Below are 12,368 nucleotides of genomic sequence, written 5' to 3' on the forward strand. Positions count from 1 at the left end.
TATTGTTGCACTAAGCACAAATCAGCCAGCTGACCCACAACCTTCAAGAACTGGTAATTGCACTGGCAAATAAAAATGAAAAGTGCTGCATCACCTACACTTGGGTTTTCCATACCGACAAAGCTAATGTCAGCTGTATGCCTGGGTAAGGAATATACATTTTGTTGGATGCAGATAAATGCATGAGGCAGGTAACTATAAATTAGCTTCCCTATACAATTTAGTTGCTAAAATGAATGGCAAATGTTAATATCTAATTTCACTACAGTGTTAAATCCACCTACTTTCTGTTCTGCAAATAAGGCAAGTGGGGGGAACTGCACATATGGGATACCAAGCTGGCACATGCGAGGTATGTGGTGCGCAGGATTGAGCGTGCCTTCGGTCTGCTACTGACGAACTGTTATGTGCCCAGGTAATCAAAGCCTGTACTGGAACATACACAGTCAGGAGGGCAAGCTGATGACTATTTCAGGTTTTAAAGAAAAAAAAACCCCACAATCATTCTCATCCATGTGGGTGATAAAGAGAGGCTATGCATGGGTCCACGTCATTGCTTCCTTTGTCTCTCTCTTTCTCATGTCACCTGTAACTTCTGCATCAGATAAACCCACCAGAGCCAGCGCTGCCAGCAGAAAGAGCCACCTTGCCTCCCAGTCACCCTCTGCAGGCACCTGTGTGGCCAGAGGGTGAGCTGCCTCAGGGAGCTGGTCCAGCCCATCATTAACCTTCTTCTTTCTTCCCCCCTTTAACTCCGCACTTTCCCCCTTCTCCTTGCGTCCCACCGACGCCAGGCAGGTGCCTGGGAGGGCTCTGCCTTTGGGTGGTGGGGCTGGTCTGCACCACCTGAAAGTGTCCGTGGGACTCTGCCTGCAGGCATTTACCCACAGGCAAAGCAAAGGCGAAGAGGGGGCATTGCCAAATCACACGGGCGAGCTTTTCCTCTCCCAGGTTTGGCTGCTGGTAGAGCGGCAGGGTTGCCATACGCGAGCGCACAGCCCAGCCTCAACCCGCAAGAAACACTTGGCCCCGTGGCCACTTCCTTCCAAGTGCTCTCCCGCGGCTCCTGCCCCTTTCCTTTCCTTTCCTTTCCCTGGCTGCTGAACTGCCCTCCTCCGCATGTATCCAAGGAGCAGCCACGGACACGCACCAGCCTAAGCCCAAAATTCACTCGCCTCCTCCAACCCCGTTCTGTTTCCCCTCCCTGCCCCACCGCTGCTCGCACCCCATGCCACTGGTGCCTCCCCGTGCCGGCAGCTGGTGGGCTTGCTCCCCTCACGTATTTTCCGTGAAAACACTCCTCAGGCCCCGCAGTACCTCCCACGGCAGAGGGTTTCTCTCTCAGCAGCAGCAACCACATCTGCACAGGATTTGCCTCGTGCCCTTCCTCAGGCCAAAGACAGATTTGGTCTTTCAGGCCTGAGACAGGTCAGAAATGTTTGCTGCAGCAGATGTCTCTGGACAGAGCCATTTCGCATCACCTCTGTTTGAAAAAAAAATCACTTTTCCTCAGTCAGGAGCCAGCGCCCGGCCTCAGGCAGTGCTGGCCCAGCACCACCGCTCTCCTTCCCCCGGGTGATGTTCCCCCCATCCAAACGGACCTCCAACGGGCAAGCGCACTCCCCCAGGAGCCCTCTCCCCGGTTCCTTGCCTGGGAGCTCATCCCAGGTGTGCAGAGGAAGGGCAAGACAAGAGACACAAACCAGCAAACGTACTGGACAACCGCTCCAGCCGGGAGCTAAGGCAGCCGGAGCCCGGCTCACCAGCCCGCATCCGAAGGGGGCCAGCCTAAAAACGGTCCGGCTCCACTACCCCACAGGTAGCGGGCATTTCTGAGGCATTTCTGGCACAAAACCCAGTGTGGGGGTGGGTGGAGAGCCCCAACGCCCTCTCCAGAACGTCTCTGCTCCAAAACTTGGGTAGGAGCACAGGGAGGTGGCGTGGGGTCTGCCCGCACTGCGTCTGTGGTGACAAAGTGACACCGGCCCTGGGGCTGTCCTAACCTGGCCGGTCATAGCCAGGGAAATTCTCAAACAAAACACACAAAGAAATCGCTAGTTCTCGCCGTAAAAAAGTAGGTCTGATCTTTGTGCTCTTTACCTTTGTCATTCATACATGACCATAGGGGCTCCTGTACAAGGCCAAGCCCAGTGCTCCTGCTAGCTTAGTGTCCTCTCTCTAGTGACAGGCAACAGCAAATACCTGGGGACAAGCAAAGCAGAGAGAAACCACGCAGTGCTGCTGTCAGCAGGTCTGTTTAGTCCCTGCAGTAGAAACTATTCACTGGCAGCTGAATTGAAAAACGATAAGCCAAAGCAACCTTTCTGTCCCGTAAGGATGCTGCAAGTGTGCAGCAGGGATCCCCGTCCCAGTGGGGTACCCGGTATCATGTCAGCTTTACATGAGGCACGGCATACTCAGACCTAATATAAGCTTGGCCCCTGACCCAAAACTATGCAGAGCTTCCAGCATGCAGGTGGAAGGACTCGAAGTAGTTGTATTTGCCCCTTATGAGGGGTTACGTTGCTAGGCATAACCAGAATGGAAATAGGAGTGGTGATGGAGGGAGCTGGCGCGGGCAGTTCCCCCTCATATTCTTGGCTCTTTTCTGCATTGTTACGGCTTGGTCATTCATATCTTCAGCAACCAGCTTAGGCAGTGGATGTGCTCAGAGCTGTTACACTTCCCGTCATTTTTAGGTGGTGACCTTCGCTGATGTCCCTTTGCCGCCCGCTTTCTTTACCTACACCGATGCTCTCATGCTTAGCTTGCTGGTGGCTGGCAGCTGTGGAGAGACAAACTCTGTGGCAGCTGCTCATTTCTCATCTTTTCTCTATATTAAGCTCACACTTTCTAAAGCTACCTTTTTACTGTCTCTGAAGTCTGTATTCTTTCCTCAACTTCTTTGGTGATGAAGATTTAAGGAAGTCTACCTCCTCCTTTTTTTTTTATAAAAATCAATGTGCAATTTACAAAAATAATAAGCCATTCTGCTGTTCTTTTGACCAACTGCTTCCTCAGTAAGCGTTCAGTTTGGGGCTTGTCTGATCATTGCTATCTCTTCTGAGAATTATCCCAGCTAAATCCCCTTAATCTTGTCATGCTCTAGGGAAAAGAACCCGCTCTTTGCCCTTGCTTGGGCGGCAGATGCTGTACTGTAGGAGACTCCCACCAGACATTCAAGTCACAAGTGAAGTCTGGCGTTTTCAAACCTTCTGACGCCAGCCTGACGATGCCCTGTGAGTCAGTGCATCTCACAAGGACAAACGCCTGTTCCCAAGGCTGCTACCATCCAAATATCTCAGCTGGGGCCCCAGCTAAAATCCACTAGTGACCCATAAGACCGTTTCCCTTGACTAGACTGTAGCTTTCTGCCACCCTTTACCCTGTTTCTTTTGTGCTTTCCAAAATAACCCAGCCCTCTGGGAGCACCTGAGGAGCTGTGGCTTGCATTGCTTCCCAGCTGTAACACGGAGGGGTCAGTCGCTGCCCGTGCCCTCCTCTCCATCCAGAAAAGCAACGTGCTAAACTTGTCGCTCGTCTGCTTCGGGCATTGTGCAGCTCATTGCAAAGCACAGGCGAAGCACGGCAAGACGACGGTTCTCTCGGGGGCAAAGTGCCGGGAGGTCAGCCCCCCGCACCACGGCCACCAGCCCCTCTGCACCCGAGGAACCCTCTACCTGTGGGTGCTGCTCTCAAGCCCGTGCAGTGAGGGGACCGACTCGCCAAGGGGAGTCAAAGTTGGTGCCTGGACAGACTTTAGGGGCACTTCTAGAAATGCCTCCGCTCTTGTTTTATCCTAGAAGCGATGGAGGTGGAAAAAGGTAAGCTCCAAGGACGTGATCTCCACCCTGCTTTCCATCCCACGTCAATCCTCAGGCCAGGGGGGACTCTGCAGCCACCCCGTTGCCTGCTTCCTTCCAGAGCGAGGGCAGCCACCGGGCAGCCACCGACGGAGCCTTTCCTTCCTCTCTCTAGGCTTCAGCTCAAAGGAAGAATTGAATCTGAAGCCGCCGGAGTCCATCTCCCAGGGGAACCCAAGTATGTACTTCAGAATTAATTTCATAATTAAGCAATACCATTTTATTAATTACACATTGCTAGAGTGCATTCAAATTAAATAGCAAAAGGTAAGTTTTCAAAGAAGCCTAAGAAACTCGAGGAACGCATTTTTCCCTTGCAGAGGAACAGCGGGCGCTCCCTGCCAATCCCTCTCATACACATAATTGACTTTTGCTTCTACAGGGAAGGAAATAACCGCCAAGATTTAGCTTACCTGGGCAGGGCGATGGTGGCTGCTCACCGTTAGCTCTTCCCGGGCACGATCAGCTCCATGTTCCTGGGGCGCAGAGCTTCACTCAGGGACTTCGATGGTGGAAGACAGCAAACCAATGTCTTGCAGCCAGGGTTAGACGAGCGAGCCCCGCTGACCAGCGCAGGGTCCCGTGGCCATGCTGAGCACGGGCATCCTTCCCACAGCAGTGGAGGGGAGGCAAGGAAATCACCTGAGAAAGGGACCCGGCGCCTGCTGCAGCAAGGAGAGAGGGGATGCAGAGGGAGCATCAAGGATCCCTCAGTCTGGGGACAGAGATGTAGGGTCCCCTGCTCTGAAAAGGAAATCTTCTACAGCCCTTTAGAATCAAAGGCAGATTTGCCCATTAACTCATCTTTAGATGGGGCCCAGAGTAGAAGAAGAAAGAGGCAGCAAGCTCTGAGTGGAGAGATGGGGTCGTCGCCGCCTCTCATGGGAAGCTGCCCTGGAGAAGGGGCTTCACCCTCCCACCGGCGCCTGGGTCCTCTCTTGCCCATCCTCCAGCAGCTGAATGCCGTCTGTCACAGAACTGGCATTTCAAGGACTCTTTACCTTAACTACCGAACCAAAGGTCTATATACTCCCAGGTGCTCCTCCTAATACTTAAAAGTATTTCTTTTCCCTGATCAAAGATGTCAAATACACCTAAACCCGACACAGAAATAAAGGAAAGAAGGTGAAAAGGGGAAGGATCCGCCCTGCAGACCCAAGTGCACCGCAGGAAAGCAGAGCTCAGCGTAGCAGAGACGCAGGCAAGCACAGCTGTGTTTCCAGCAGTTGAACTGAGATAAGGCACACCAGAATCGAAACTCACATCCCACCGATACCTCTAGGACCAGAAAAGCTACGATTCAGATCTCGCCTCCCTGCAAATCAGAAAGCGCTCAGCTCCCTGCAGAGCACCTTTAGCCTGTGCTCTTGCAGAGCCACACTAACGTCCCAGCACTGAAATACTCCTGCTGTCTGAAACCTCCCTAGAAATTCAGTCTGTACATAAGCGTATGTAAATCTCGGCATGCCCAGACCCTGCCGGCTAACAACATCCCCACTTTCCACATATAGACCGCATGGCGTAGCTGCCTTTGAAGGACAAGAAATTCAGAACTTGGCCGTTAATTGAGGTATTATTTGTCGTGGGTTCCCGGCCTTGCCTCACGATCCGCTGTGAACAAACACGGTTCTCAGTCACGCTTCTATAATTCAGCATTATTAAAATTAGAAAAACAGACAGCTACGGGACAAAAAATTGAAGGTAATGAGATGGGAGGCAGTTGCATAAGCCAGTAAGAACAATTGGCGCTTTGTAGCCCTGGGGCTACCTAATGATTAAAACACACTATTTTGGACAGTCTGATTGGTAGGAGGCATCATCGGAGGGAAATCGAGAAATGGGGATGACCCGGACACCCGAGGGGGAAAATGTTAATTAGCGCTCTAGTTAAGCCAAATTTTGATCCTGCTCCTGGTTGCAGTCCAACCGATGAATGTTTTACCACTAACTTGCGGAGCCGTAAAAGCAGGCTGGCAGCAATGAAGACAGCATTCGCAGAAGCACAAAGATGAGGTTCATCTGTGTAATCCGAGGGAAGCGTTTGTTTGGGTGCAGGCGTAGCTTTTCTAGAATATTGCCTTCAGCCCAGAGAGGCGGCACACAACATCACACCGCGGCTGCTGCTGCTGCACGCAGGTACAAGCCTACACGCGGAAAGAGCCCCCGCGCAGTCTGAACACACCAAGCAAAATCATCATCCCCGATGTTAGCTCCAGCCCACAATGAAGCTGCCGAACGATTCTCATTCAGAAGGACGGAGTTGCCAGGACTGCCGTCAGCAGCTCCTTGAAGAGACCCCACGATGTCCTTTGCCCCGAGGCACATCCCGGGCATCACCCGTTTAGGGAACCGAGTGGGTCTTCCCTCCCTTCGGAGCAGCATTAACACAGTATGTGAAGAACTGTTCCTGTTACGCCCGCTACACGAATTAAGCCCACAAAAGCGTACCCAAGGAAACCCCTGTAGTCTGTGCCCTTGCAGGTGGCCAGAGCACAAAATCCAAGGGTCACATCTGGCTTTACAAACACTCAGCGCCTCTGGGTCGTGCATAAAGCAGGCCGAGCCCAAGCCGCGGCGCTGAGGGCAGAGGATACGAGCCAGCTTGCTCCTGCCTGTCTGACCTCTCCTCCCCAACCCCCAAACACGGCGCTCCCAGACTGACCCCTGGGCACAGCTTCTTGCCCTTCTGTCACCCAGCCGGGCTTGGATGTTGCACGGGAGAAAATCACCCCAAGGACCATGTTTACCAGTGAGCAGGACAGACTTGAGCCCCCAGCTGTGACTTGTCCTCGTCATAGGCTTTTTGGTAGAGCTTGCACAGCAGGACAAGTCACTGCATGCAGACTTTTTAGGCCTTTGCCCCTCACAAGAAGCACAGCTATCAGAAAGGACTAAAAATACTTTCCATGTTTCTGTGCCTCTCCTCAGATTGCAAGGTTGATTTGTCCTTCTTGATGGACGGGAGCTGGAGCATCGGTAAACGCCGCTTTCAGCTCCAGAAGCAGTTCCTCGGTAACGTGGCCCAAGCCCTTGGCATCGGCAGCGCTGGTCCTCTGATGGGCATCGTTCAGTACGGGTAAGAGCTTCTCGTGCAGCTGCTCCCATTGCCGCGGGCCATGACTGCACACTCTGGCACCTGACCCCTCCTGAAGGTTTCGCTCCAGCTCACGCTCAGGAGCTGGGTAGCACAGAGGGGTCCTACAGCTTTTGTATTGTCGCATGTGAAGTGAAAAACTGAAAATTGCTCTCATTTCTTCTTTTAGTGATGACCCTTCCACAGAATTTAACTTAAAAACTTACACCAACTCCAAGGACCTAAGAAATGCCATAGAGAAAATCCTACAGAAAGGTGGACTTTCCAACGTTGGTAGGTAACGGGGCTGCTTGCACGTCCTCACCTGGTACGTCCTCACGTACCAGCACGTCCTCACCAGGTACGGAGGCTGTGCCCCAGCGGTGCTCAGCGCTGGGGCAGGGATGGCGAGGGGGTACCGCTCCCACCGTGACCTGCCTGCGTTGGTCCAGGGCGCTCCCAGTCCCTCGCAAGTGGACAGGATTTACGTTTCTCCTCGTGGGCAGGTCCCACCGACGTGTCGGGTATCCTTGCTAACCCAGCTTGTCACCCCCAGCCCCTCTGGGGCACAGGGAGGGGGCGGAGGGGCTTCAGTGCAGGAGGCCCTGGCACCGAGAGCAGCGACCTCCCCTCCTGCTCGCACAGCTGCAGAAACCGCTTTCCCCACCTCTCGGCAGGGCTCCAACACTTGAATCGGCCTTTGCCTACCGTTTCGTGAGATGTTATCAGGCAGAGCGCTTCCAGACCTGTAACTCATCCTCATCTCCTCTTTTATTCCAGGGAAGGCACTTTCCTTCGTTAACAAAAACTTCTTTTCGGATGCTAATGGAAACCGCGGTGGAGCACCCAACGTGGTTGTAGTGATGGTGGACGGGTGGCCAACCGACCGAGTGGAGGAGGCCTCCAGGCTGGCCAGAGAATCAGGGATCAATATTTTCTTTGTCACTATTGAAGCAGCTGCTGAAAGCGAGAAGCAGAACGTTATTGAACCAAACTTTGTGGACAAGGTACTTACTGGGCTGGGCTCTGGCCAGGAGCTTGGCTCTGGCTACATTTTCCAAGCTGTTTCATTCAGGGCATTTCTCTTTCCTTCTCACTACTTACCGTTATTTCTCGTCCTGCTTTTACTGTCCTGAGGTCTCCTGTACAAAAATCCAGGCAGAGAGGGAATGAAGTCAGTAAAGTTCTGGTTTGAAGTGCATCCAGGAGCAAACAGCTTTTTACTGCCTCAACATTGGCACAAACCTGGAGTCGTACCGAGATGAGCGTTTTTCCAAACACACGGCAGCATGACAAAGCACAACTGCAGCCTGAGCTTTCCACCAGCCTCCTGCTGTGCATCTCCCGCCCGGCAAAGGCTGAGCAGCCCTGCCAACCCAATGTCAGGCTTGCACGTACACACAGGTCCCATAGATGCAAAATGTTGGGATGCTCCCAACGCAGGCACATCCCAGTTGTTCAGCTATACTGGATAACTCAAACATTTTGTTTCCACTGTCCATCGGATGCAGGTTATTTTTCTGTTATTTGTTTGTGCTGCTATGGACTGGATGGTAGCTCTTGGAAAAAGAGTACATCCCTACCATGTGCAGCAAAAAAAGAGAACGCAAGCCTTGAACAATTTGTATTTGGCACGAACGGTAGCTGCCTGCTCAACGGTGCTCCAGGGCAAACTGGCACCCAGTTTCGGCAGGAGGTATCTACCGAGTGCCAGACCCGGCTGGGCTCAGGAAGCAGGGTCGGGTTCTCTGGTATTTTCAGAAAACAGATTCCCATCTGAGCTGTGTCGCTCTGCCATGAAATAATCTCCCATGAGTTTCAGAGCTGCTCCAGCGAGCTGCGTTATCTCTGGTCAGCGTTTAATTGGATTGTAGTCGCATTTGCATTTAATGTTTTTTAAAACGGCAAGGCTACAGCGAGCCTCTGCAAACCTGCCAGGGACAGTAGCGTGGGCTCAGAATAGGAAGGTAAAGAGGGAACGGTGACTTGATAGTGCTGCACCGTAACACTAAAAATGCAGCAAGACAGTAAGAGCAAACGGGAGCAGGACGCGGTGAGGAGGAGCCCAGACGGGTGGGAGCTGCAATTCCCTTGGAGCTGTTAGGCTTTGTGCAAGCCAAGACCAGGCACCAGGAAAACAGGGCCTCAGTCTTTTAAAACACCCATAGACACACAAAGTTGATAGATAAAGCCTGGCTTAACAAAATATTCTTACGCAGAGACTCGAGGCATTAGCATTTAAAAGGCGGACAATTTGATCCAGTTTGTCCGCTCCTGCCCCCCCCACTTGACTTTGCCCACTCCCCCATCTGTGCCACCCCGGCTTCCTACCCCCACTAACCCTACAGAAGCCTCCTGCAGATCTGCTCCCTACAAGTACTCAGTTATAGAAGTTAGTGATTTTTTTTTTTTTTTTTTTTTTACTATTTGGCAGAGCCAGCACAGTGGGGAATCTTTATGGGCTTTTTTGCATTTTCACCAAAATTGCCTGTTTTTTTAATGCTTAGAAGGGTATGAGCCAAGGATAACCCAACTTCAGTCCCAGGTTTCAGTTCAGGATAGCAGGGTTCATCAGCAGGCAAAACCTTCCTTGTTGCCCTGAAGGATGGGAGCTGAAGTTGCCACCTGGCAAACCCACAGGCTCCCATAATGCCCACTGGAGCCACACCAACAGCAGCTCTGGGATTTGGATGCTTTTTCTGCAAACCATACAACTCATCTAAAAAAGCTTGGCAGGTGGCAAACTTGCTTATTACATTTCTTTCACTACTATAATATCAGCTCCATCCCACAGTTTTGAAAAAAAAAAAAAAAAAAGAAAAAGCAGGAAAAACTGTCTCTTTACACAAGTATCTGTGATGTTACATTGACATCACTTCCCAGGGGAGCAGATGGTGACTGGAGGAGAGGCCACTTCAGACCCCAGCATTGCTCTTTGCAGGAGCCTCTCTCTCCAATGTAGCTACATACCCCAGCTGAAACAGGCCGACTGACTTTCCATTGCGTTCGTCCTTGCAGGCAGTGTGCAGGACAAACGGTTTCTATTCCATCAACGTGCCCAGCTGGTTCAGCCTCCACATGGTGGTCCAGCCCTTGGTGAAGCGGGTCTGCGACACCGATCGGCTGGTTTGCAGCAAGACGTGCCTCAATTCCGCCGACATCGGTTTTGTAATCGACGGCTCCAGCAGCGTCGGCACCAGCAACTTCCGCACGGTCCTCCAGTTTGTAGCCAACGTCAGCAAGGAGTTTGAGATTTCGGACACGGACACCCGCATCGGAGCCGTTCAGTACACCTACGAGCAAAGGCTCGAGTTCAGCTTTGATAAGTACAGCACGAAGCAGGACGTGCTGAGTGCTATTAAAAGGATCAGTTACTGGAGTGGTGGGACCAGCACGGGAGCAGCCATCAGCTACGCCTCAGAGCAGCTGTTCAGCAAATCCAAACCCAACAAAAGAAAGATCATGATTCTCATTACAGACGGCAGGTCTTACGACGATGTCAGAGTGCCGGCCATGGCAGCTCACCAAAGCGGTAAGCTCTTCTATCGCTACCTGCTCTCCCTACATGCCTCGGCATTTATCCAGGTCAGAGAAATACAGTTTGCTATGATTTGAAGGCACTGGATGAAACTTTATGAAGGAAGAGTAGCACCTCACCCTGGGGTCTCACTGAGCTCAAACAAGCCCAGCGTCTGTTTAATGGCTGAATGAGGAACTTAACAAACCCCCCCCCCCCAAAAAAAAACAAAACAAAACAAAACCAAAACTAACCCACATAAATCTAGCAAAATGCAGCTAGGTCTAGGAGATCTCAGGGGATTTCTACTGCCTTAGTAACACATGAAGCCTCCTTTGGCTTCCCAGTCAGGACAGCCGTCCATTTTCCAACACAATTGTAAGACATTTGCATTGGCACAAGCACCTGTTGTTCAGGAGCCTGCTGTTCAGACCCAGAGCAGAGGATTTCCTATTGTTTAAACCTTTTTGCTGTTGGCAAAAGGTACTTCCAAAGCTCAAAGGAGACCTTTCCTCCAATTTGAAAATACCATTTTTAAACAGAGAGAGAGCACTGCAACTCACCGCCCACATTTTTGTGGTCTGGCAACTACGTTTGCAGTATTGGTCTTAAATCAAATTTAATGCAATGACAACTTTTACACTCATTCTAAACTTTGGGTTTCTTTTCAGGAGTTATAGCTTACTCCATCGGAGTTGCTTGGGCAGCCCAAGATGAACTGGAAGCCATCGCAACGGACCCCGATAAGGAGCATTCCTTCTTCGTGGATGAATTTGACAACCTCTACCGCTTTGTTAATCAGCTCATCCAAAACATTTGCACAGAATTTAATTCCCAGCCGCGGAACTGATGGACTCGAGAAGGCGGGACCCTCGGGCGCCGTGCTGAAGGCATGCCAAGTGTCGCAGGAGTAATGCCAGCCCTCGGTTCAAGAAATACTGGAGGTGTTTTTCGCTGGCACTTTCCAGTCAGCAAGGCTGATTGCAGCTCTGTCCCTATGCATGATAACGCTCTGTGTAGACTGTTGATAATTCTTTTTTTTTTTTTTTTTTTTTTTCTTGTGTAGTATTACCAGACAGCGTTTCAAATTGTGGGTAGTGAAAGAGGCAGCAAACCTGGAGGAAATAACTGGAGTCGTTTGAAAAGCTGCTTCCAGTATAGAGCCCCGGGTTGTCCGATTCCCACCTTTGGGCACAGACAAGCTCCTTAGGATGTACGTCCTGCTTCCCAAAGTGGCCAGGTCCCTTCAGGGAGCAGCCGTGCTGCCCGGCTGCTGGGGCAGAACCATCTCTGTCTGGCACTGCCCGCCAGACAACACCCCGGTCAGGGCTGAAATACCAGCCACTTCTTTGGGGGAGGACACACAACTCAAAGTTGGGTACTTTCTTACAAGCAGGCACTCTCTCCATACAGCTGTCTTGCCAGCAAGTTAAGCTTCAGCTAGTGTAAACTCAAGGATTGCGATTTATCCAGGCCCAGAGACTGGAAAGCAAGTGAGAGGAAAGAGTCACGCTGTGGGGAGCCTACAACCCTTTGTCAACCCCCACAAAGCCCCAAATCCCCAAAGCACCCAACGGGCAGGAATTGGAATCTGGTCTCCTACAGCAATGCATCAGGATTTGATTTTGAGAAGTGTCTTGTCCCCTCAGCTCTCTTGCTCCGCTCTTGTGCGGCTCGAGGCCTGCGGGACCACAGGAGAGCTGCCAGGACAGAGGAGACTCTTTGAGAAAAATTGTGGGTTTCAGTCGCTCGCAATCAGAAAAGCATTTGAGACCCACCGCTCTGTCGTTAAACCGCAGCTCAGAACAGCTTACGGCAGTCTGTAGTGTGAGGAGAGCTGCTCCAAAGCCATTAACAGGATTTGAAGTTCTGTATTACACACTGGGAAAAGCAGCATTTTGAGCATTTATGGACA

At 51.6% G+C, this 12,368-nt stretch overlaps 1 protein-coding gene across 1 annotated transcript in view; it reads left to right on the forward strand.

Moving 5' to 3' along the window:
* Positions 1 to 11,377, forward strand: part of VIT (vitrin) — a 37,740-nt gene extending 26,363 nt beyond the window's left edge. Inside the window, exons 13-18 of the mRNA XM_009710198.1 lie at positions 3,979 to 4,041; positions 6,792 to 6,939; positions 7,127 to 7,230; positions 7,717 to 7,943; positions 9,955 to 10,468; positions 11,125 to 11,377. Coding sequence (XP_009708500.1) covers positions 3,979 to 4,041; positions 6,792 to 6,939; positions 7,127 to 7,230; positions 7,717 to 7,943; positions 9,955 to 10,468; positions 11,125 to 11,303 — 1,235 coding nt within the window. The 3' untranslated portion in view covers positions 11,304 to 11,377. The remainder of the gene's footprint in view (positions 1 to 3,978; positions 4,042 to 6,791; positions 6,940 to 7,126; positions 7,231 to 7,716; positions 7,944 to 9,954; positions 10,469 to 11,124) is intronic.
* Positions 11,378 to 12,368: the final 991 nt, after the last annotated feature.

Source organism: Cariama cristata, unplaced genomic scaffold (genome assembly GCF_000690535.1).
Source record: "Cariama cristata isolate BGI_N322 unplaced genomic scaffold, ASM69053v1 scaffold3991, whole genome shotgun sequence".
Lineage (NCBI taxonomy): Eukaryota > Metazoa > Chordata > Aves > Cariamiformes > Cariamidae > Cariama > Cariama cristata.